Genomic DNA, 25,186 nt, shown 5'->3' with positions numbered 1-25,186 from the left:
TATACATATATTCATACTTGCGTGAGATGGTTGTAATCGTATCTAACACTACCTCACCACGTGCATTTTTACTCACCTGAACACGATGTGCTCAAATTGAGTGTCAATGGACACTAATCGGTTATCGAAAGTCGTCTACATTCGTTTGCAATTGACTATAGTTATATTCGTTTTTGAAACCAATTGTTACAACCAAGAGAACCATGGGCTCTAAGGCGCTCACACAAGAAACAAAGGAATTAACTCTTTCAGTGCTGGAACCGAATTTTGAAGGCCTTTACAAACAGTTTGGATCCAGATGAGACACCACAGAATGTGGCGTCTCATCAGGATCCAAACTGTTTGCTATTCTGATAGTATTCTTTGGAAAAAAATCGAATAAAATGCTTATTTTAGAAATTCGGCAGACGACATTTTAGCAGACGACAAATTTCCCAGCATGCAAAGGGATAAACTAATATGACTTGAAATGTGACTAATAGAGGTCCCGACTCCTAAGTGTGTTTATTTAAACCACCCTGTATAGTGGCGACCATGTTTTTAAACAGACAGCAACCATTTTCGAAGTCGGCCCGAGATGATATGAACAAATTTTCTGTCCAGTTTGGATGAAGATCGGACTAAACAAAGATACCATTATAAAAAATGTTCTGATTACGTTTTATGAATATTGGAAATAAATGTGAATTCTAGGGTGTTAACAGTGTTTTTCTTTAGCCATATGGAAAAAATACACACACACACCCTTCCGGGTGACCGTGTTTTTAAATACTCACCGATTGGCTGATAGCGTGTGGTATTGGCTGCAATAGCCAATGAAAATCGCTGACGCTTTACAAGTCGAATTGGCACAACGAAACAACCCGTATTATAAACAAATTTTGAACAACACTTTCGGCAATCTGCGCATTTTTTTTTCTTGTTTTGGACAAAATACTAGGTCGGATGGTGAAATGTTAATAAAAAATACGAAAGTGACTTTTATTTGTATTTGTCGAAAAATAGGGTCGTTAGCGACCGTATAGGAGATAATAAAAAAATGCTGGCCTTATTATAAAAGTAAAAGAAGAAGAAGAAGAAGAAGAAGAAGAAGAAGAAGAAGAAGAAGAAGAAGAAGAAGAAGAAGAAGAAGAAGAAGAAGAAGAAGAAGAAGAAGAAGAAGAAGAAGAAGAAGAAGAAGGAGATGCGCATTGTGTACACAACGGTCTTACGTAGTGACGTCACCATCTATGTATAGAATGGGAGATGTGCTGAACCAAGTTTTAGTAGATTTTAACCACAAGTCGTAAACTATTGGACTTGTTTATTTCTACTACCGAAGGACATAAAATAATCAGAATACCTATTTTTAATGCAACTGAATACGACATTTTATTAAATGTAACTTCCCTTTAAATTAAATTCAATTAGTCTTTACTTCATGTCGTAAATTGTGAAATCCGTAAAACGTTTCATTCGATGATTTGTCTAGAAAAAAAGTTGTTTCATATTCACTCGTGTGCCATAAATTCTTATTCAATAACAAAATAATTCTGCTTGAAAAAGAGTAAGTTAAACATGACGTAATATATCTAAAATTGCCCCATATTTGTTTAATCTCAACATTTCCACCAAGTGGAAATTAAAACAAAAAATAACATTCTCAATACCAATACCTGAAATTACGAAAGACTGACAACTGGCGATCTGCTCTTACCCTAATATTTGTAAAGAAGGAGGATGATTGTCCATATTCCTCTATTTACCCAAATGTCAAGGTGTCCTGATAACCTATATTCACTCTTTACCCAACGAGAAATGTTTTATGTCAGATTCGACAATTAGGCCATCCTTAAAAAATTGTTTGTTTGGCATAATCCACCCCAGGTAAATTTGGGTGGGTAGGTAGGTAGGGATTTTTTTTCTTTCTGAACTCCGACATTACCAAACTGAAAGGTAATTATCAAATAAAGCTCCAAGTCTTCTGCCTCTTGAAAGGAAATTGGTAAATATGTTTCTGCACCGTCCATATCACTGCACTTGTATTCATAAGTCTATTTTTTGTATAAAGAACATCGAAAATATAATATAATGGACAAAAAATACTTTATCCGAAAACAAGAGTCTGAAAAATTGTATGCATTTTGCACATGAAAATGTGCATAGCGTTTGAATGCAGAAAATGAAAACAAGTATAGTGTTTTTCCCAGGAGGGCAAAGGGGCATGGCGCATTACTTTCAAAAAGGGCATTTTAGCGCGCAGTTCAGGCAAAAAAGCAGGGTTGGCATATTGACCGGTCAATTGAGTATTGACCGGGCCAGCGGTCAATACCCGGTTAAAACCGGTCAATACTGGTCATTATTGGTCAATACTGGTCGATTGAAAATTTTAGCATTTAAACATCACAAAGGAAGACTAAGCTATTCTATATTAAATCAATCATTATTCTGTAACTGATAAACATTTTTTTGAGTTATTTATTGTAAAAAAAATCTCTAAAGCTGTAAAAAATTACTTCTTTATTATTTATGTGAACGACCTCAAATACATTAGGACTAAAGCAATATCTTTATCTCAGTGTATCACATCAGTTACTAAAGTATTATTACTATTGTAGTTACCATAGTATTTCACTGATCTATTGATATATCTATTTGATAAGTAGATGAACAAACAGAACTCTTGTGTTTTCTAGGGTTATAAATCTGGCCCCTAAGCTATCATTGGTAATAAAATTCATGCAGTGTTATATAATATCTCTGATATTTACACTGAAGCAAATCTGCCCTTAGGCTATTTCATATCACACAAACAAAAGGAGATTATTAATTTAATAGTTACTTCTAACTTGTTTCCTTTCTGTATTAAGAGTTGTTTTTTGTCTTTCATATTTAAAAGTTCAATTGATCTTCAAATGAATTAGCAATCAAAGTTCTTGATTTTGCCATATCATTATGATGATTAACATATAGCATCATCTGTATCATATCTTTAGCATTAGCATATCAGACTTGAGACTGTTCAGCTTATTTTACAGTGTTAATATTACAAGATGAGGAAAATACAGTTTGAAAACAATTAACAAATTTTATTATTTGACAAGTTTACTGGTGCTAGTGAGTTCACTTAGTTGACTCATTTAAATAATGTGTCATAGTAAAGGATAAGGAAAAATCAAAGTTCATGAAAATTAACTGCTGCGAGAATAAATCACTAATTATTCATTAAATATATGAATTAACTTATAATTAAGCATACAAAATAAACAAAATAAAAGGAAAATCCAATTCAATTGAATTGACCACCTTTGACTAAGTTTCACAATTCCGAAAGATTGGTTCAGTGATTGAATGAACAAGTATAAAATAGCAGGTAATACATGTAACTAAAGAAATTTTTGGTAACATGTCAGATTCATATTGTTAATCTTGTTAAATCAAGCACAGAATTATCTGAACATTCATTAGAATTGAAAAAAAAGTTCAATCAACCAGAAAAAATCCATTTGACCAACTTTGACAAATTAACAAAAATTTTAGAAATTGGCCTACAAATTGCATGAACAGGTATAAATAGTGGGTATTAATAGCTTAAGACATTATTGGTAACATGTATGTTTAATTTATTTTATCAATATTGTTTGATTAAGCATGGAATATTAATCAAAATTGGGAGTAAAGTTCAATCGACCAGTATTGACCAGTAATGACCACTTCGGGAGTATTGACCAGGGCAGTTTTAACCGGTTAAAACCGGGGGCGGTCGATTGGTGCCAACCCTGCAAAAAAGGGCAAAAACGTTCCCTGAATATCTGAATTACGGTGAAACATGTAATCGCATCAGAAGCAGTTGTGGAAAAAAATAACATATAAACAAGCACATTTAATGGTAATTGATGTATTTAACTTACATGTACTATGATTTATATTAATATATTTACCTTGCAATGTACATTTAAGTTCCATGCTGTTTCAATAAACTGTACAGCACGACAAACATAATAAAGCAATATATGCATATGATTATACCCAGATCCACTAACATATAAATGAAACCATATTTGTTTATCACATTTTCTAACAATAATCTTGCCAGATGTTTAAAATAACATTGCGAGTAAATTGATTGCAAACAATATGCAAACACTCGTTTCCGTGACATTCATCCACTGAGTTGATTACAAATAAATAAATAATGTTGTTGCTATCTAAAACATTTTATGCATCGTTGATTATCACAGACATTTCATTAATTCCTTCTTAATGTATATCCTCCATCGTTAATTCGATCGTTTACGACGTTATTTGCCATTTTTGCCGAGTCACAATTTAATTCTGTATAGTCCTCCATGTTGTTAAAATGTCAAATGATGTAAGCGACAGGTGCACATAGCAATGTTAAATCGTATACGCGATTCACATTTTGTTAAATTAGTATACGTCTCAGTAATTATTTCAATAATTAGATCTAATTATCTGAAAAAGGAAAACGATAAAGAATAAATTTGTTTGTGTTTGTAAATGTTATTATGCGTAAAAATATTTGTTTTGATATAACTGAATAATGCATGCAATGCACAATTGCCACGAGAATAAAATCGAGTTTTTCATCAAAAGTCTCCGAAGTAACGATTTTATCGTGGAGGAGTACACATTGCCGACCGAAAAGTGCGCTTGGTATAACATAGCCTCTGGCATTATAGTTTGATACTGACACGGGGTTATTCACGCATGGCTAATTCACAGCTTTGGAGCAGTCAGTAGACCTACCTATAAATCGAGCACTGTAATAGATTAAACCTGCTCAATTAATATAGTCGATTAGACGTTGACGTCTCTCGAGTAAATCAAGCACAGCCGGAGCGTCACAGCCAATCAAGGACGCTGATTTTGTGGACCAAGTTAAGTCATAAGGCAATAAAGATGTTATCGATAAGGGCAGGTGGCGAAATTTGCCTTTGAAAAGGGCAGAGTGGCTATCTGTGAGACGGCGTGGCTTTTCGCCACGCTAAAATGGCCTGGGAAAAACACTAAAGTAACTTAGCAAATACGTAATTACTATTTGGTTGACATATTACTTTGAAATAGCATAGTTTGTGAGTAAAAAACAACAAAGTAATTATAACATCTTAATTTCAATCAAGAACAGAAAGGTTTAACCTCTTCGACATCTGACTAATTATTTAATTATCATCCTTTAAATCAGATCAATAGACAGTAGAAAGTTGTAAAGTGATCAGCTTAAAAATAATTCATTGAGTGTTACACTTATTTTCATTTGCTTATTTTTTATACGACTTTTGCCATCGGCCATTATATTGCAGGCAGACGACAATTTCAACTGTGTATTCCATTATCTGCACATGAATTACCCAATATTACCCCATAGCAAACTCAATGTTGATTGGCCAGCTGCCATATGCGCTTCAAAACGTTCATGGAAACAAAGAGAAAAAAATAGTTAAAAAAAAACAATCTGTATTAAAATGGCGGATGTTTTCGATGAAATTTAACAAGATTTTAGCATATTCGCAAATTATATTTTTCTTGAGCCTAATTGGCTATATTTTCGTAAATGGCGAACAACAGCATGAGCCCTGAAATAGTGAGCATTTATTCCAATAATTAAACACATCTGCAATGCTCGTGCTGTCCTTTGCCAGTTGACCCATCTGCAACATTTGCAAAAATATTGAGAATGGCTCAAGAAAAATCTATATTGAGAAAATTCGAAAATCTAGTAAAATTTCGTTGAAAACATTCGCCATTTTAATCCGGACTAGTTTTCTATATTTGTCTCTTTGTTTCAATGAAAGTGTTCACAATTCGAACAATTAACAAAACCCGGTCTGTACCCGATTAGACATCGCTTGACCTGACCTTATTTTTATTGAAGTGCACATGGTAGCTGGCCAATCAACATTGAGCTCGCTTTCACATGACATGATGTTGTTGAATGAAACGTGAGAAAGGGTGAAGCAATCGGATAATATTGGGTCATTTATGCGCAGATGTTGTATAATTTGAATACACATTTAATATGGTAGTCTGCCTTCAAAATAGCGGCCAGTCGCTAGAGATAAACAAATAAACAAAAACTTGACAATACCCGTCAATAAATATTTCTAAGCTGACCACGTTTCATCTTTCTTCCGAATATTTGCCGATCTGAATTAAAGAGTGATTATTAAATAATTAGTTTTATGGCGATAATATTACACATCTCTGCTGATTTCCGAATTAAATTGAACGGTGATAATTAATCAATTTGTTTTTTACTCCCCAACTATCCTGAACAACAACAGCATATTTTAAGTAAAGGGATACGAGAAAAACAGGAGCGGTTTAATTGTATTTAAAGTCTAATTAATCGCATATGCATATGTCAAATAAATAGGCGACTCAAATAAATACCGGTACGTGTTTTGTTCATTGCTATTCTAGATATCCTTGACAGAGCATTTAATTAAATGATGCAAATAACCGGAAAGGATACAAAGCGGAAAGGCAAAATTTAGCGGAAAGAATTTTTAGGCGAGCAGAAATTTTTTTTTTGAAAGTGACAAAAAACATTTCAGTCGGGCCGATTTTAGTGGGACGGCAGGTTTGTTTATCGTAGGATTCCCTTATTTCGAGCATGACCTTTGTTCAAATTAAGAATGCGGCTCTCGTGATGACGTCACACACATGTGCTCCGAGTATTTTGTTTAACTAACATTTCTACGCTTTAAAATAATTACAGACACCACTAAAATAAGAAAAAAAACAGTTTAATTTTAAAATCTTACTTCAACTGAAATAATCCAAAAGTATGTCTATTCCTTACATGTTTTCATTACTCTTCATTTAACTTGCACATAAATTGCAGACCACTGCGCTAGTGTAAACACATACTTTCATGAACTTGATTTATTTTAAAGAAAATTCTTTTACTTTTTCACGATTCCCAGAAAATGTTGCACGGAACAATCTGTGTGCGTACATCACGAGGTGTCATCCCATTTCCCAGGCCTTGACTCTTACTTTTTTGACAGGGTCCCCAGAGGGAACCCTACTTTCAACTTTTGTTGACCCTCAACAAAACTAGGGTTCCCTCCTTTTTCAACGCACAGCGTAAGGGCAAATATTTTTTAACATATATGCCGAAATTTTATATGAACAAATTGCGAATGTTTGTATGTTTGCAATTCTTGAGCAATTGTTTGTGTCAATGTTGCTCAAAAGAGAATCGACCGATAAAACAAAAACTTGTTAAATTGTAAATAGAAGTTATAAAAAAGTAAAATTAACCTTTCAGTTTCTATTAATATGTTCAGTGAATCGAAATTTCCAAGTTTTGTTGACCTAATGCCTATTGCAATTGAGTACTCTCGCTTTTTATTTAATTTCGCCCGATTGGTGCAAAAAGGTACCATGTGACATTGAAATTAACAGGCACATGGTACCTTTTTGCACCAAGGGGGCAATATGACGTCTAGACTTCAGGTAAACAACACGCATATTTGCGGGTGTGTATGGAACTATCGGCTTGCGTGATTTTACAGAAATGAAATAAATCTTTAAATGTACAGCGTTTACATGTATTGCAGCATTGTTGAATTTGTTCGAATTAATTCAGAAATTCTTTTACTTCTTTCCTTAACCGCTCGAATCACGGTTATTGGAGGATACGTTTTGCTTAAATTTTTCAAACGGTTTTTCATTAATATGGTTTAGAATATAACTTTAAAATGCTACAAGTGAACAGAGTTGAACATAATACATAATAGTGAGCATCGATTCCAATAATAACACTTTGGAAATGCCAATAATTATCTAGATCATATTAACATCATATAACGGCACATAGCGTAAGTTAAAATACACCACCCCACTGTAATTTCAAACACATGTTTAGTTAAAATTAGCTACCCATGGCATATGCATATGTAAAATAAATAAGCGTTATGTTCATTGCTATTTTAGATATCCTTAAAATTCGATTGTATTACTACTGTTATACTTCGCGCATGTACCACATAGTAACTGGTCCGAGATATTAAAAATACGCTACAGTTTCAGAAGTTCTTCTTATAAACATGGTAAGAAATAAAAGATAATTACACAGAATCAAATGGTCAATCGATACGAAGTGGTTCTGTAAATTTAGGGTTCCCGGAGGATCACCCAGCTTGAAAGAACTGGTGACCGTAGTCAAAATCTGGTGTCCTCATGTTCCCGGGACACCGTTAGTGTCGAGGCCTGATATCCACATGTTCAGTGGGTAAACTCTGTCTTGATAAGATGATGATTTACTGGTAGTAACATGTATGCCAAAATTTTATTTGAACAAATTGCCAGCGTTGGTTTTTTTTCAATTCTTGAGCACTTTTTTCGTGTCAATGTTGCTCAACAGAAGATTGACCGATAAAACAGAAACTTGTTGAATGGTAAAAAAGAAGTTATAAAAAAGTTTAATTAATCTTTCATTTTCTCTAAATTTGTTTAGTGAATTGAGTTTTCGAAGTTTTGTTGACAAGCCTATTGCAATTGAGTACTCTTGCTTTTCGGATGTGACCTCTCGACTCAAGGTAAACAAGTTACAACGCGCATAGGGTATGTCATTTGCTGGTGTGTATGGAACTATCGGCTCTGCGTTGTTAAACACGCTGTAAATAAACTATTTTGACATGGATTTAATGGGAATGAAATAAATCTTTTTAGGTACATCATTTATTGCGGCGTTGTTTGAATTCATTCAGAAATTATTTTAGTTGTTTCTTCTACCACTCGACTCAAGGTAATTTAGAGGATATAAACAAAATCCAGAAGGCGCTAATGAAATCAACTCAACTTGCTAGACAAACGGGTTCGACTTATTGATCATCAGTTAGTGTGTCAACAACTACCACCTATATTTAAAAAAATATTATTCCAGTACCCATTTCACTTTACAGTCAAACAAAGTAGTCTGGCAGGTAAGGATAACTCGTGGTATTTCATCAGCGCCAATAAATGAATAATCATTACATAATCGTTAACTCTTTCAGTGCGGGAACCGAATTTTGAAGGCCTTTGCAAACAGTTTGGATCCAGATGAGACGCCACATAACGTGGCGTCTCATCTGGATCTAAACTGTTTGCTATTCTGATAGTATTCTTTGAAAAAAATCGAAGAAAATGCTAATTTTAGAAATTCTGCAGACGACATTTTTGCAGACGACAAATTTCCCAGCATGCAATGGGTTAATGTTGTGTGCAAGTTCAACAGTCCTTATATAAAAAAAATAAAATTTGCTTTGAATATTTTATTTGGAACTTGAGGCATGTTATTCAGGTTAAACCATTCTTAAGTCAAGTTCAATTTAATTTTTTTGTGTAATTACTTTTCAGAGTAGAAATAAACTGTTCACCAGTCAACCAATTGACCAAGATGATGGATGTAACAGTCAAAACCCTTGATGGGCAGAACAGAAGCTTCAGTGTGCCAGAGAATGTAAGCTGCAGTTTTATCATACTTTTGGACAGGTTTTTTTATTTGTGTCTTGTTCTGAGAAAACTGGGCATTATGCATGAGGGTAAAGTGTTGTCCCAGATTAGCCTGTGTAGTCTTCACAGGCTTATCAGGGACGACACTCTCCGCCTAAACTTGATTTTTGCTTAGAAGAGACTGCCTATAAACAAAAAATTCCATAAAATCGGAAGGTGTTGCTGATTAGGCAGTACAGACTGCACAGGCTAATCTGGGATGACACTTTATGCACATGCATTATGTCCAGAACGAGGCATAAACTTCCAGGTTTACCCTATTCACCGGTAGGAAGTTTTGTATCATTAATGCTACCTTAAAGATTTTGTACTTGCATGTATGTTATCTTTGAACACTCTAAACACATTCAACATCACCTAATCACTTTATGCCATTGACTTGACCTACTTTTTTGACTTAACCCTTTCAGTGCGGGAACCGAATTTTAAAGGCCTTTGCAAACAGTTTGGATCCAGATGAGACGCCACAGAACGTGGCGTCTCATCTGGATCCAAACTGTTTGCTTTTCTGATAGTATTCTTTGAAAAAAATGAAGAAAATGCTTATTTTACAAATTCAGCAGACGACATTTTAGCAGACGACAAATTTCCCAGCATGCAAAGGGTTAAATTCTAAACCAAAAGGTTCAATTTCTCGCTACTCCCAATATGACACATTTGTTCAAACATCAATACTTTATGCAACAAATTTGTCATGCTTGTATGGATGTTACCGGTACATCTATGAATAATTTGAATAATATAAACCCACTTACTGCACAAGATCCTCATTTTGACATTGAAGTTTTGAATATTTACCTAATCAGATGCTCGAAATTCTTCGTTAACTTAAAAACAATATTTTTTGTCTCTCAAAACTTAGATAGTTATCTTTTAACACTCAATACATCCACAACACCTCACCTTATTGTATCTATAATATAGACCTGCTTTTTGACTAACACTAATTCAGAAGGTCCAAACGTCGAAGTGTGCGAAATTCAGATTTTAAAGTAATAGCCCAAATTTTTATACACATATAAAGATTTGTTAATTCTCACTAGCCCGAATGGATTTTCACTAGCCAAAACCCTTCGGGCTAGTGCAAATTTCACACACTGACGTTGGACGAAGACTTATTCAGATGTTCAAATGGACCAATGACTTAGACTTATTCAAATATTCAAATGGACCAATGACTCAATACTGACAAGGTGTCCATTAAAGACATCGGCACTTGTTGATTGCAGCAGCTTGTTTTAAGGTAGCGCACCTCTAATGATTTCCCGCGATTTCTTCGAAGGTTGAAGAGCCTACTATTAGGTGCCGTAGCCTAGTGGTTAAGGCGATAGACTAGAAATCTTTTGGGATATTCCCGCGCAGGTTCGAATCCTGCCGACGACGTATACTTGTTTGCGACGCGTTTTATTTATTTTCTTACGTAATTTGATTTAATATGGCATATAAGCTATATTTATTGTTAAATATGTTGCAATTTTTATGCACATTCTTCAATTATTAAAATTAAAACAACGTTATGGCGAAATTGGGTGATTTACTGTTGAAAATACGAACCATGCATGTTGCATTTTTATTTTTATTTCAAAAAGTAAACGGTAAATCTGTCTAGTTCTTGGTATTTTTGCTGTATATAGTGTTTCTATAAAAACTAAGTTTAAAATATGACTTAAATGATACTATTTTGAATTTTATGACACTTTGTTTTTAACCGACCCACTTTTTACTTGGCTGAAATCACTTACATTTCATTGCGCTCTTCCATAGATAAAAATTTGTAAAAAATAAATGTCTGTAAAAGAATACTTATTTCATCTTGTTTAAACTTTAAACACCTTTACAGCATCTGTACACACCAACTGCATGCCCATATTTGGAAATTTGAATGAATTATGGAACTTTTATATACCCCAGGGGTGAAAATAAACTGGACAAAAGCCGAGCATTGGGGTGGTTTTGAAAAAATCGGTATATTTTTTTAAAAAGCATGGAAAGCCTACCTACAAATTTGCATGTAGTTCAGTGAAATGATGCTGATTAAGAAAATAATTAATTAGATCATATTTGGATATGTGCCCATTAGAGGTGCGCTACCTTAATTTAGTTTGTATCATTTAGATCAGAAGTGAAAATTTTAATAAGGAAAAAAGATTGTGTGTATAGGTACATGTAATGATTTTACATATTAAACAAGTACAATAACATGTGTTGAGTATGTCTTGATTTTGATAAACTTTTCTTTTGTTTTTCTTTTGCAGTTAACAGTCAAACAGTTCAAAGAAAAGATTGCCAACTCTATTGTAAGTTGAGGCTGCAAGGAGGTGTTTTACTGTCATAAACTAAATCCTTTTTCTGGTGGTGATTGAAAATTAGCAGAGATTGTACAACCATTATTTTTGTTGAGTGACATGTCAGGGCTAACATTAACTTTTGTTAAATGTAAATAAAAACGTCCTTGCTTTTGATTTTGGATGTATGCCAATGATTTTGTGAGACACAAATCTTCCAAATTCAACTGCATTCAGAATAAACATTAAATATCAATTCATTTTTTTAACCATTTCAATTTAGCTTTTATGTGCCTATTCATTCATCATACTTTAAAATATGCATATACACATCTGAGTTTGATCATCCTGTAATTTGATGGAATATCGTTTTCTGTAAAAACACAAACAGAGGGGGTAATCGCCTGACAAACAAGATAGCAACGTCCATGCCGAGACAGGTATAAAAATTTGGTTTTAATTTTTGCTCTTTATCTTGACTTTACTCGCTGCAAAATTCTTAGCGGGTCACATAATTACAGCTCCCGCTAAGAAAATTTGCAGCGAGTAAAATTGACATATTAATTAATTTATTATTAAGAGCGAATATTAATACAAAATAAACTCTTATCACTTTCTTGCTGATACGGCTTGAAAGTGAGCGGCATTTAAACAATCAATACAAGTAATAAAGGGTATACAACGGCTAAAATGTAAGGTGATTACCATCTCTGACAAGCCCCATTTAAATATTTGCAGAACATCTCCGCAGACACCCAGCGCCTCATCTTTCAAGGGAGGGTACTCCAAGATGAGAAACTGCTCAAGGATTATGGTGAGTGGGCTGACAGGGCAGGCTAGATGATTTCAGCATGACTCTGCTTTTATAATTTCTTTTTAATGAAATCTCTTCGTAGCCAAATCCACTTAAGGTGGAGAGTGTCGTAAATGATTAGCCTGTGTGGACAGCACATGCTCAGTGTCGTTAATGATTAGCCTGTATGGACAGCACAGGCTCAGTGTTGTTAATGATTAGCCTGTATGGACAGCACAGGCTCATCTGGGAAAACATTTTCTGCTTTTATTATATATTTTTGTATAATTTGTTTTTAAATGAAGTCTCTTCTTAGCCAAAATCCACTTTGGGTGGAGATTGTCGTAATTTTTTTTCTTTCCATAACTCCACTAGAGCCTTTTTATATTTTAGTAATATGCTTCAAATGCATTATTCTTATGTTCTAATTTTTCCTTTTACATGATGTCAAGAATAGACTAATATTTAATGTATGTTAAAACGTGACTAAATTCACACCAACCGATGTCTGAGTGGAGAGTCTTGCATAAGGACCCAAGTTTCCTAACCCTCGCACAGCAAACTTCATAACTGCTACTTCAGCCTATGGAGATAATTTTTTTGCCCCCCAGATCGAATGATCGGCGGCATATTGTTTTTGGCCTGTCTGTCTGTCATTCTCTCCCACAACTTTAACCTTGGTTAAAGTTTTATAACTTTTGCAACATTGAAGGTAGCAACTTCGTATTTTGGCATGCATGTGTATCTCACGGAGCTGAACATTTTTAGTGGTGAAAAGTCCAGGTCATCCTTTAAGGTCAAAGGTCAAATATCATTATAATTTTCTTTCCTAAAACTTAAACCTTTGTTTAAGTTTGGGCATAACTTTTTATGCCCCCAGATCGAAAGATCGGGGGTATTTTGTTTTTGGCCTGTCTGTCATTGTATGTGTCTGTGTGTCCCAAAACTTTAACCAAAACTTCAACCTTCTTCATAACTTTTGCAATATTAAACATAGCAACTTTATATTTGGCATGCATGTATATCTCATGTAGCTGCACATTTTTAGTGGTGCAAGTTTTCAAGGTCAAAGGTCAAAAAATAAAAAACAAAGCGGCGCGTTAGGGGGCATTGTGTTTCTGACAAACACATCTCTTGTTTAATATTGTAGATAGCAACTTGATATTTGACATGCATGTGTATCTCATGGAGCTGCACGTTTTGAGTGGTGAAAGGTCAAGGTCATCCTTCAAGGTCAAAAGTCAAATTTACGGCTTGAAAGCGGCGCAATTGGGGGCATTGTGTTTCTTACAATATATGACTTATAGTGAGGGACATATTGTTTCTGCCCTGTCTGTTAGTTGGTTGGTTTGTGTGTTTGCTTGCTCCAACTTTAACATTTGCCATAACTTTTGCAATATTGAAGATAGCAACTTGATATTTGGCATGCATGTGTATCTCATGGAGCTGCCCATTTTGAGTGGTGAAAGGTCAAGGTCATAATTCAAGGTCAAAGGTAAATTATTATTTTTTTTAATCCAAGCGGGGCATAAGGGGACATAGTGTTTCTAACAAACACATTTTGAGTGGTAAAAGGTCAAGGTCATCCTTCAAGGTCAAAGATAAAAAAACAAAACAAAAAAAACAAGCGGTGCAGAAGGGGACATAGTGTTTCTGACAAACACATTTCTTGTTGTGTGTGAAATTGTGTTAGTAATAACAATTACATAGCCCAATTATATAGCTGTATGTACAAGTAGCTTTTAGCATCTGTGGAGAATAGACAAGTTAATGAAAACCTGATTTTGTCACTCCCGGGGTTTTAGTGGGATCATAACTTAGTGGCCCAAAACTTTAAAGATGCAGTTGAAAATGTGTCACTTAATGTTGAAATATGCCTTAAGATTTTGGAATTAGTAGTAAATTAGCACTATGAAAAGGCTCTGTTGTGGGGTTTTTCTTGACAATATCCATGTCAAGTCTGAATTCTGATTATGTGCGTACAGAAACTCAATTGCCAGGTCAACTTTTAAGTAAACATTGTTGCTACTTTAAAGGCCTTACTTATGACTCAATCTGGATGAAACTTGGTCAAAATATCCATCCTGACAATATCTAGGCCAAGCTTGAATCTGGGTCACAAGTCTACAAAACTAGGTCATGGAGTTGACCTTAGAAAAACCTCATAAACTCTCTTGAGGCCATATATATGACTCAGTCTTGATGAAACTAGGCCAGTTTTGAATTCCAAGACAAGAATATTCTGGGAGTCATATTTCATATCATATGATATGCCTGTTATTATTTTCCATTAAACATTACTCCTTATCATTAAATGTAGAATTCTTTTAACATTATTATTACAAAATGCTATATTATATATAACATATAAATCATGGGGAAAGTTGTTATTACTATTACTAGACTAAAAGTAGCCTTAGCTTAGGTTGTTTGAATCAGACAAACAGACAGACAGACAAATACAAATAAAAACAATCAAAGGCAGGAAATGAAGGTTCTGTCAAGGTGGTAGTGAAATTTATAATATACCTGTTTAATGCTTTTAACACAATACAGGTTGTATCAATAGATGAAACAAATCCCGTATTGTGCTACTCGCTGTTTTCCGATTCCGTATTACCATACTTGCCGGACTACTTTCTTCCACCCATTTAATGAAGTTACATTACGCACACTGAAACTAAGAATCCCCTATTTTTTTATTACGAAAGATATTGCGTAGTACATCGTGTGATGTCATTTCTGTGACTTAACACAATAGTTTTATTTAAACTCTTTGGAATTTAAGGACATGTCGGACTTGGTGTTTTTTAACAGTAAACTATATGTTTAAAACATCGAACAAATGCAAAACGTATTTCGGAGTATGTGTTTATCATGCATAAATGTAAATTTCAATAGGAATACAATAAAATAGTGTGGTTTAAACTAAGTTTCGATAAAGACATGGAATAATAGAAGTGAAAGTGCATATGGTTTCAACGTTTTAGTTATAAAAATTGGATTAAAGCTGTCAACTTAATTGTTATAAACATTGGATTAACAATGCCATTAAGGTAAGCGTGTCGAAAACCTGTGTTTTCCCGGATAATGTTTACACATTAATTTACATAAACTGTATTCATACGCATCATAAATAAACAATGGTGTACCATTTTAGTCATTGTTTTGTCAGTTTTGTTAAAGCAAAAAATTTCAATTGTTAACTGTTTTCAATTTTGTTGTCTATAATAAAAGGAATGTTACGCTAGTCAATTGTTCCAAGAGTTTGTATCAGTCTCGTGGCTTGTGCTATTTCGCATGACATTCAAGGCTCCGCCTTTGGTGTGATACATCATCACACAAGCCACGAGACTAATACAAACTCTTGGAACAATTGACTAGCCTAATATTCTGTATTTATTACACAGTTTCTAATCCAGAATGGTGTTTCAGATGTGCATGGGAAGGTTGTACACGTTGTGTTGAGGCCTCCACCTTCAGACGGGCGGCCTGCGGGTAATGACAACCTAGCCCCCAACCTTCAGCCTGCTGGGTCAGGGGCTCGGGACCACAACCGCCTGTTTGTGGGCTCCTTCACTCTGCCCGCTAACGTGATCAACCCTACACAGGTCCAGGTGAAGATTGCAGTTGTTTAAAATATTACATGGGCGGCACTATGTGAAAAGGGGGTTAAATGCATGTGCGTAAAGTGTTGTCCCAGATTAGCCTGTGTAGTTTGCACATGACAATCAGGGACAACACTTTGCTTTTATGGTACTTGTTGTTTTAAGGAAGTATCTTAGGGAAAATCCAGTTTAGGCCGAAAGTGTTGTCCAGGTACAGGCTATTCTTAAAGTAATGCTTGTTATTATGTCTTCTATTTAGAGCCACAAGATATTTTCATCCACTTTACACATTTACTGATAAGGCTTTTTGGCTTTCTTTTCATTAATATTCTGTTTCATAACCTTGTATGGCATCTCAGGTGTTTCTATTATTTTCAGACAATGTATTTTATGTAATAGTAAAGCATGGACACTGTTCAATGACATTTGATAAAATTTCTTGAGTGGTACATGTATTGATTGTATTTAGCCGGATTTTTTTCGAAAAAATCTCGGCTTATAGATTGATGTTGTCGGGCGGGCGGGGGGGGCGGGCGGGCGGGCGGGGTGGCGGCGTGCTCGAAAATGTTAAAGTTCTTATTTCATGGTATAACTTTGGTATGCTTGGACCTAGAGTCTTCAAACTTGACATGAAGGTTGGCCAGGATTAACAGATGACCACTGGTCATTTCAAGGTCATTCATTTGAAGGTCAAGGTCACTGTGACCTTCAATATAAAAAATGTTAAAGTTGTTATAACTTTGGTATGCTTGGACCTAGAGTCTTGAAACTTGACATGAAGGTTGGCCATAACTAGTTAGTAACCACTGGTCATTTCAAGGTCATTCATTTGAAGGTCAAGGTCACTGTGACCTTGAATGTAAAAATGTTAAAGTTCTTATTTCATGGTATAACTTTGGTATGCTTGGACCTAGAGTCTTCAAACTTGACATGAAGGTTGGCCAGGATTAACAGATGACCACTGGTCATTTCAAGGTCATTCATTTGAAGGTGAAGGTCACTGTGACCTTCAATATAAAAATGTTAAAGTTGTTATAACTTTGGTATGCTTGGACCTAGAGTCTTGAAACTTGACATGAAGGTTGGCCATAACTAGTTAGTAACCACTGGTCATTTCAAGGTCATTCATTTGAAGGTCAAGGTCACTGTGACCTTGAATGTAAAAATGTTAAAGTTCTTATTTCATGGTATAACTTTGGTATGCTTGGACCTAGAGTCTTCAAACTTGACATGAAGGTTGGCCAGGATTAACAGATGACCACTGGTCATTTCAAGGTCATTCATTTGAAGGTGAAGGTCACTGTGACCTTCAATATAAAAATGTTAAAGTTGTTATAACTTTTGTATGCTTGGACCTAAAGTCTTGAAACTTGACATGAAGGTTGGCCAGAACTAGTAAGTAACCACTGGACATTTCAAGGTCATTCATTTGAAGGTCAAGGTCACTGTGACCTTGAATGTAAAAATGTTAAAGTTGTTATAACTTTGGTATGCTTGGACCTAGAGTCTTGAAACTTGACATGAAGGTTGGCCAGAACTAGTTAGTAACCACTGGACATTTCAAGGTCATTCATTTGAAGGTCAAGGTCACTGTGACCTTGAATGTAAAAATGTTAAAGTTCTTATTTCATGTTATAACTTTGGTATGCTTGTACCTAGAGTCTTCAAACTTGAAATAAAGATTGGCCAGTACTAGAAGATGACCACTGGTCATTTCAATGTCATTCATTTGAAGGTCAAGGTCATATTTGTGACCTTAAATGTTATTGTTGTTCATGTATATGCATGCATTCAAAACATAACACAAGGTTTGCTCATGCCTTGAAAAGTACTTACATTTCATTTTGACCTTTGAACAATATTTCAGTAATTTAAGTATTGCATTGACAAAAACATGAAAGGTACTTTCCTGTCATTTAAATCAAAAATCCGGCTTCAATGCGGTCATCTCCGACCGCGGAACTCTTGTTCTTTTATTTCTTTGTTGTTTCTTAGTTTGCTTTGAAAATACCTGTTTCAATTCTATAGCCAAATATTGTCATGATTTGATTGCCTTGTCAAAGAGCAAACATGGAGGCCTAAACAAAAACCAAAGATGCAAAACAACCTGATTGTAATCTTTTTGTTGCAGAATATCGCAGAGAATGCAGTTAGAGGGTTAGGAAACTTGGGGCGTAATGCAAGAGTCTCCACTCAGACATCGGTTGGTGTATATCTAGTCACGTTTGAACAGAAATTAAACTTCTTGACATGTAAAAGGAAAAAATTAGATCATAAGAATAATGCATTTGAGGCATATTACTTAAATTTAAAAAAAAGGTTGTAGTGGAGTTATGGATATGATGTTAGCCTTGTAATGGAAAGGTTTTGAGTGTGATCCCTACAGAATGTGTGATCCTTACAGAATGTGTGATCCCTACAGAATGTGTGATCCCTACAGAATGTGTGATCCCTACAGAATGTGTGATCCCTACAGAATGTGTGATTCCTACATAATGTGTGATCCCTACAGAATGTGTAATCCCTACATAATGTGTGATCCCTACAGAATGTGTGATCCCTACAGAATGTGTGATCCCTACAGAATGTGTGATCCCTACAGAATGTGTGATCCTGCTAGTATGTCTTTGACTGTGTGATTTTGACCTGCCTTTCAAAGATCAGTATGTTGCTGCAAGTCTTTCTATGCATTTTGACCTGAATTGAAAAACCTGATTCAATTTTCAGTAAATGTTTGATTGTTTAATATGTTAATTGATAATCTGTCATGCAACTCTTAACACTTTAACACTATAGTTTTGGGGTACAAGGCTTATTGTAAGAACAAAACATATTAGAACATGTTATTATATTATTGTACATTGTAGTTTTGAGTCACAATGTCTATTTTAAGAACAGTACATTATGATTAAATTCATGTTATTGTTTAGTTGTTTTGCTGTTGGTCAGTGTACACATATGTTATAAACAATTGAGCCTGGCTTTGAGAAAACAAGGTATAATGCATAATGTTAATAAAGTGTCATCCCAGATAAGCCTGGGCTGTCCATGCAGGCTTATCATTGACCCTTTGCATGCTGGGAAATTTGTTGTCTGCTAAATTTTTGTCTGCTGAATTTCTAAAATTAGCATTTTCTTTGATTTTGTTTTCAAAGAATACTTTCAAAATAGCAAACAGTTTCGACCCTGATGAGACGCCACGTTCTGTGGCATCTCATTTGGATCCAAACTGTTTGCAAAGGCCTTAAAAATTCGGTTCCAGCACTGAAAGAGTTAATCATTCAATCTCCTCAAGTGGATTTTCGCTAAGAAGAGACTTCATTTAAACAAAAAATTAAAGCTGAAAGTGTTTTCCCAGATGAGCCTGTGCAGTTTGCACAGGCTTATCTGGGGCAACACTATACAAAAAGAGGCATTAAACCTCCTTTCCCCTACAATGGCTCAATTAAATACATGATTTTGTTCAGTAATTTTGCTGTTGGTCAGGTTACACATGTATGTGTTGGGTACATGTACAGATGTCTAGTGTGTTCACAAGGTGAAAGGGTCATGTCAGATTGTTAGTAAAAATGCCTTTATGTTGCCCAGGTTGATGGGTCATGTCAGATGGTTAATAAAAATGCCTTAATGTTGCCAGGTTGATGGGTCATGTCAGATGGTTAATAAAAATGCCTTAATGTTGCCAGGTTGATGGGTCATGTCAGATGGTTAATAAAAATGCCTTAATGTTGCCAGGTTGATGGGTCATGTCAGATGGTTAATAAACATTCCTCTATGTTGCCAGGCTGATGGGTCAGGTCAGATGGTTAGTAAAAATGCCTTTATGTTGCCAGGTTGATGGGTCAGGTCAGATGGTTAATAAAAATGCCTTTATGTTGCCAGGTTGATGGGTCAGGAGTGGATGTGCATATCCACATGGGGCCGATCAACACTGGGGCCACCACCAGCGAGGCCAGAATGAGGCTGAACAACGCCAACTTGATGATAAGGCTGGCTACAGAAGCACTGGAACAACTGGAGGTTAGTTAGCGATCAAACAAAAATTACTATAATAGTTAGCCATTAACACTTTTCCTCTAAAAAGCCAAGTAAAAAAGGCTATATGAAACTAGCATAAATCCAGAACAGCCTGCGAGTTAGAGATTTAATTTCAATTGCTAAAAGACTACAACCACGCTAAATGTGTATCTTAGTGGTAACGGGCCTACTGATATCGCTTGAAGGAAAAGGTCATGATGATGAAATGGTTTACTTTAGTTTTCTGGGAAATGTTCTTGTAGTAAGACCTAAATGGAATGGCGCAGCATTCTTCCACCTGTGACCCTTTCATGTTTTTTATCTGATCACATTATTTATTTATACAGCAAGTTTATTTGACGTTTTTTTTAATAAATGTATGAAGTTTTCATAGTGAAACTATTTGTATTTACATATATTTTATGGAACACATGCTATATTGTAAATGCACCACAGGGTTAATATGACCACATGCGCTAAGTGCCAGTTTTACACAATTGCACCTTGCCCTTTTCAAATCGTTGATGGATTACTGAAGTGATGACATTAACCTTACATTTTAAAAGATCTGAGTTTACCATGACTATTCTTAATGTGTGACTTATAATTTTGTGTGTGGAAGTATTGTTATAACTTGGTTATGGTGTTCTTTTAGAGAGAAACTGTAAGCCAGCTGCCAGAAGACTCTAGTGCCCTGTCAGGAACAAACCAGTCCACAGAGAGAAGGGAACCAGTCACTGTTAGACAGGAAGTAGAAGAACCAGTCACAGCCAGTTCTAGTAATGCTTCTGAATCGAGAACCAGTCCAACACCTATGGAAACTGATGGTAGGAATTTATAAATGTGGACCTGAAATCCATCAGCTTTATCAACATTTAATTCGTTTAAGTCCAGAGATTGCTACTGAACTGTAAAGATATATTGCATATAGTATTATTGAGAGTACCTTGTGATTATCTGTTACTAAAGTTCATTTTGAGTTGTTAGGAATATTGATTACTATCAAATTAAATGATTATTAAATACATATGTTCAAATGCTTGTAAAAATGCTTGGATTTTTAGCTCACCTGATTGCTCAGGTGAGCTTTTGTGACTGGTCTTTGTCCGTCCACATTTGTACCTATACACTCTAGAGGCAACATTTATTGTCCGATCTTCTTGAAACTTGGTCAGAAGCTTTGTCCTAAAGAAATCTCGGTCGAGTTCGAAACTGGGTCGTGCCGGGTCAAAAACTAGGTCACTAGGTCAAAAAAAAGAAAAAACTTGTAAACACTGTAGAAGTCACATTTCATGCCCAATCTTCATGTAACTTTGTCAAAATGTTTGTCTTAATGATATGTTGGTTGAGTTCAAAAGTGGTTCTGGTCCGTTGAAAAACATGGCCGCCAGTGGGCGGGGAAGTTTTCCTTATTTGGCTATAGAGAAACCTTGTTAACACTCTAGAAGTCACAATTTTTGCCCAATCATCATGAAAGTTGGTCAAAACATTGGTTTTATTAATATCTAGGACGAGTTCGAAAATGGTCCAGATCGGTGAAAAAACATGGCGGCCAGTGGGCGGGGCATTTTTCTCTATATGTATATAGTGAAAACATGTGAACACTCTAGAAGTCACATTTTTGGCCCAATTTTCATGAAATTTAATCAGAACATTTGTTTCCTTGATATGAGAATTGAGTTCGAAAATGGTTCCGGTCAGTGGAATAACATGGCTGCCGGGGGGGGGGGCAGTTTACCTTATTTGGCTATAGAAAAACCTTGTAAACACTCTAGAAGTCACAATTTTTGCAAAATCATCATGAAAGTTGGTCAAAACATTGGTTTTATTGATATCTCGGACGAGTTCGAAAATGGTCCAGAGCAGTGAAAAAACATGGTCGCCAGTGGGTGGGGCATTTTTCTCTATATGTATATAGTGAAAACATGTGAACACTCTAGAAGTCACATTATTGGCCCAATTTTCATGAAATTTGGTGAGAACATTTGTTTCCTTGATATGAGAGTTGAGTTTGAAAATGGTTCCGGTCAGTTGAATAACATGGCTGCCGGGGGGGGGGGGGGGAGCAGTTTTCCTTATTTGGCTTTAGAGAAACCTTGTAAACACTCTAGTAGTCACAATTTTTGCACAATCATCATGAAACTTGGTCTAAACACTGGTTTCATTGATATCTCGGACGAGTTCGAAAATGGTCCAGATCAGTAAAAAAACATGGCCGCCACTGGGCGGGGCATTTTTCTCTATATGTATATAGTGAAAACATGTGAACACTCTAGAAATTACATTTTTAGCCCAATTTTCATGAAATTTGGTCAGAACATTTGTTTCCTTGATATGAGAGTTGAGTTCGAAAATGGTTCCGGTCAGTGGAATAACAAGGCTGCCGGGGGGGGGGGCAGTTTTCCTTATTTGGCCAAAGAGAAACCTTGTAAACACTCTTAAAGTCACAATTTTTGCCCAATCATCATGAAAATGGTCAAAACATTGGTTTTATTGATATCTCGGACGAGTTTGAAAATGGTCCAGATCGGTGATAAACATGGCCGCCAGTGGGCGGGGCATTTTTCTCTATATGTATTTGGTGGAAACATGTGAACACTCAAGAAGTCACATTTTTGGCCCAATTTTCATGAAATTTGGTCAGAACATTTATTTCCTTGATATGAGAGTTGAGTTCGAAAATGGTTCCGGTCAGTTGAATAATATGGCTGCCGGGGGGGGGGGGGGGGGCAGTTTTCCATATTTGGCTATAGAGAAACCTTGTAGACACTCTAGAAGTCACAATTTTTGCCCAATCATCATGAAAGTTGGTCAAAACATTGGTTTTATTGATATCCTGGTCGAGTTCGAAAATGGTCCAGAGCAGTGAAAAAACATGGTCGCCAGTGGGTGGGGCATTTTTCTCTATAGTATATGTATATAGTGAAAACATGTAAACACTCTAGAAGTCACATTTTTGGCCCAATTTTCATGAAATTTGGTCAAAACATTTTATTTCCTTGATATGAGAGTTGAGTTCGAAAATGGTTCCGGTCAGTTGAATAACATGGCTGCCAGGGGGGGGGGGGGGGGGGCAGTTTTCCTTATTTGGCTATAGAGAAACCTTGTAAATACTCATTAAGTCACAATTTTTGCCCAATCATCATGAAATGGTCAAAACATTGGTTTTATTGATATCTCGGACGAGTTCTAAAATGGTCCAGATTGGTGATAAACATGGCCGCCAGTGGGTGGGGCATTTTTAACCAGGTTTTCCGAAGAAAAAACTGGTTATTAGATTGGCGAATGCGGGCGGGCTGGCGGGCTGGCTGGCGGGCTGGCGGAATAAGCTTGTCCGGGCCATAACTATGTCGTTCATTGTCAGATTTTAAAATCATTTGGCACATTTGTTCACCATCATTGGACGGTGTGTCGCGCGAAATAATTACGTCGATATCTCCAAGGTCAAGGTCACACTTTGAGTTCAAAGGTCAAAAATGGCCATAAATGAGCTTGTCCGAGCCATAACTATGTCGTTCATCGTCAGATTTTAAAATCATTTGGCACATTTGTTCACCATCATGGGACGGTGTGTCGCGCGAAATAATTACGTCGATATCTCCAAGGTCAAGGTCACACTTTGAGTTCAAAGGTCAAAAATGGCCATAAATGAGCTTGTCCTGGCCATAACTATGTCATTCATTGTGAGATTTTAAAATCATTTGGCACATTTGTTCACCATCATGGGACGGTGTGTCCCACGAAAGAATCACGTCAATATCTCCAATGTCAAGGTCGCCACGACTAAAAATAGATTAAAAAAAAAAAAAAAACTTACAAAGGGGGTTAATTTTTTTTGGTCATTTCAAAAGTTCAGTTTGAGTTTTCTCCCTTTATCAGATTTTTTTTTCACAATGAAAACCTGGTTTTGTGACAATTTTGTCCCTTGTTCTCTATATGTATTTGGTGAAAACATGTGAACACTCTAGAAGTCACATTTTTGGCCCAATTTTCATGAAATTTGGTCAGAACATTTGTTTCCTTGATATGAGAGTTGAGTTCCAAAATGGTTCCGGTCAGTTGAATAACATGGCTGCCAGGGGGGGGGGCAGTTTTCCTTATTTGGCTATAGAGAAACCTTGTAAACACTCTTAAAGTCACAATTTTTGCCCAATCATCATGAAAATGGTCAAAACATTGGTTTTATTGATATCTCAGACGAGTTTGAAAATGGTCCAGATCGGTGATAAACATGGCCGCCAGTGGGCGGGGCATTTTTCTCTATATGTATTTGGTGAAAACATGTGAACACTCAAGAAGTCACATTTTTGGCCCAATTTTCATGAAATTTGGTCAGAACATTTATTTCCTTGATATGAGAGTTGAGTTCGAAAATGGTTCCGGTCAGTTGAATAATATGGCTGCCATGGGGGGGGGGGGGGCGGGCAGTTTTCCATATTTGGCTATAGAGAAACCTTGTAGACACTCTAGAAGTCACAATTTTTGCCCAATCATCATGAAAGTTGGTCAAAACATTGGTTTTATTGATATCCTGGTCGAGTTCGAAAATGGTCCAGAGCAGTGAAAAAACATGGTTGCCAGTGGGTGGGGCATTTTTCTCTATATGTATATAGTGAAAACATGTAAACACTCTAGAAGTCACATTTTTGGCTCAATTTTCATGAAATTTGGTCAAAACATTTTATTTCCTTGATATGAGAGTTGAGTTCGAAAATGGTTCCGGTCAGTTGAATAACATGGCTGCCAGGGGGGGGGGCAGTTTTCCTTATTTGGCTATAGAGAAACCTTGTAAATACTCTTAAAGTCACAATTTTTGCCCAATCATCATGAAAATGGTCAAAACATTGGTTTTATTGATATCTCGGACGAGTTCTAAAATGGTCCAGATCGGTGATAAACATGGCCGCCAGTGGGCGGGGCATTTTTCTCTATATGTATTTGGTGAAAACATGTGAACACTCTAGAAGTCACATTTT

The 25,186-nt window shown here is 35.8% G+C and overlaps 1 protein-coding gene and 1 long non-coding RNA gene across 2 annotated transcripts; both read left to right on the top strand.

Moving 5' to 3' along the window:
* The first annotated feature begins 1,431 nt into the window (after positions 1-1,431).
* On the top strand, positions 1,432-21,051 carry LOC127839577 (large proline-rich protein BAG6-like). The gene is made up of 8 exons (XM_052367967.1): positions 1,432-1,546; positions 9,352-9,454; positions 11,763-11,804; positions 12,531-12,606; positions 16,021-16,202; positions 18,325-18,396; positions 20,076-20,213; positions 20,866-21,051. The coding sequence occupies exons 2-8, from the start codon at positions 9,392-9,394 to the stop codon at positions 21,049-21,051; spliced, it is 759 nt and encodes a 252-aa protein (XP_052223927.1). The 5' UTR covers positions 1,432-1,546; positions 9,352-9,391.
* Positions 21,052-23,462: 2,411 nt separating this feature from the next.
* On the top strand, positions 23,463-24,076 carry LOC127838583 (uncharacterized). The gene is made up of 2 exons (XR_008029865.1): positions 23,463-23,679; positions 23,842-24,076. It is a non-coding gene; the product is annotated as an uncharacterized LOC127838583 (long non-coding RNA).
* Positions 24,077-25,186: the final 1,110 nt, after the last annotated feature.

The sequence above is a fragment of the Dreissena polymorpha genome, chromosome 7, assembly GCF_020536995.1.
Source record: "Dreissena polymorpha isolate Duluth1 chromosome 7, UMN_Dpol_1.0, whole genome shotgun sequence".
NCBI classification, from domain to species: domain Eukaryota; kingdom Metazoa; phylum Mollusca; class Bivalvia; order Myida; family Dreissenidae; genus Dreissena; species Dreissena polymorpha.
This window is presented reverse-complemented; position numbering and strand designations above follow the sequence as displayed.

Bases quoted from the DNA above. Each gene is read 5' to 3' on its own strand.
- LOC127839577 (XM_052367967.1), top strand. From the start codon at position 9,392: ATGATGGATGTAACAGTCAAAACCCTTGATGGGCAGAACAGAAGCTTC. The intron at 11,805-12,530 runs GTAAGTTGAGGC...AAATATTTGCAG, and splicing joins AAAAGATTGCCAACTCTATT to AACATCTCCGCAGACACCCA. The intron at 18,397-20,075 runs GTTGGTGTATAT...TTATGTTGCCAG, and splicing joins GAGTCTCCACTCAGACATCG to GTTGATGGGTCAGGAGTGGA.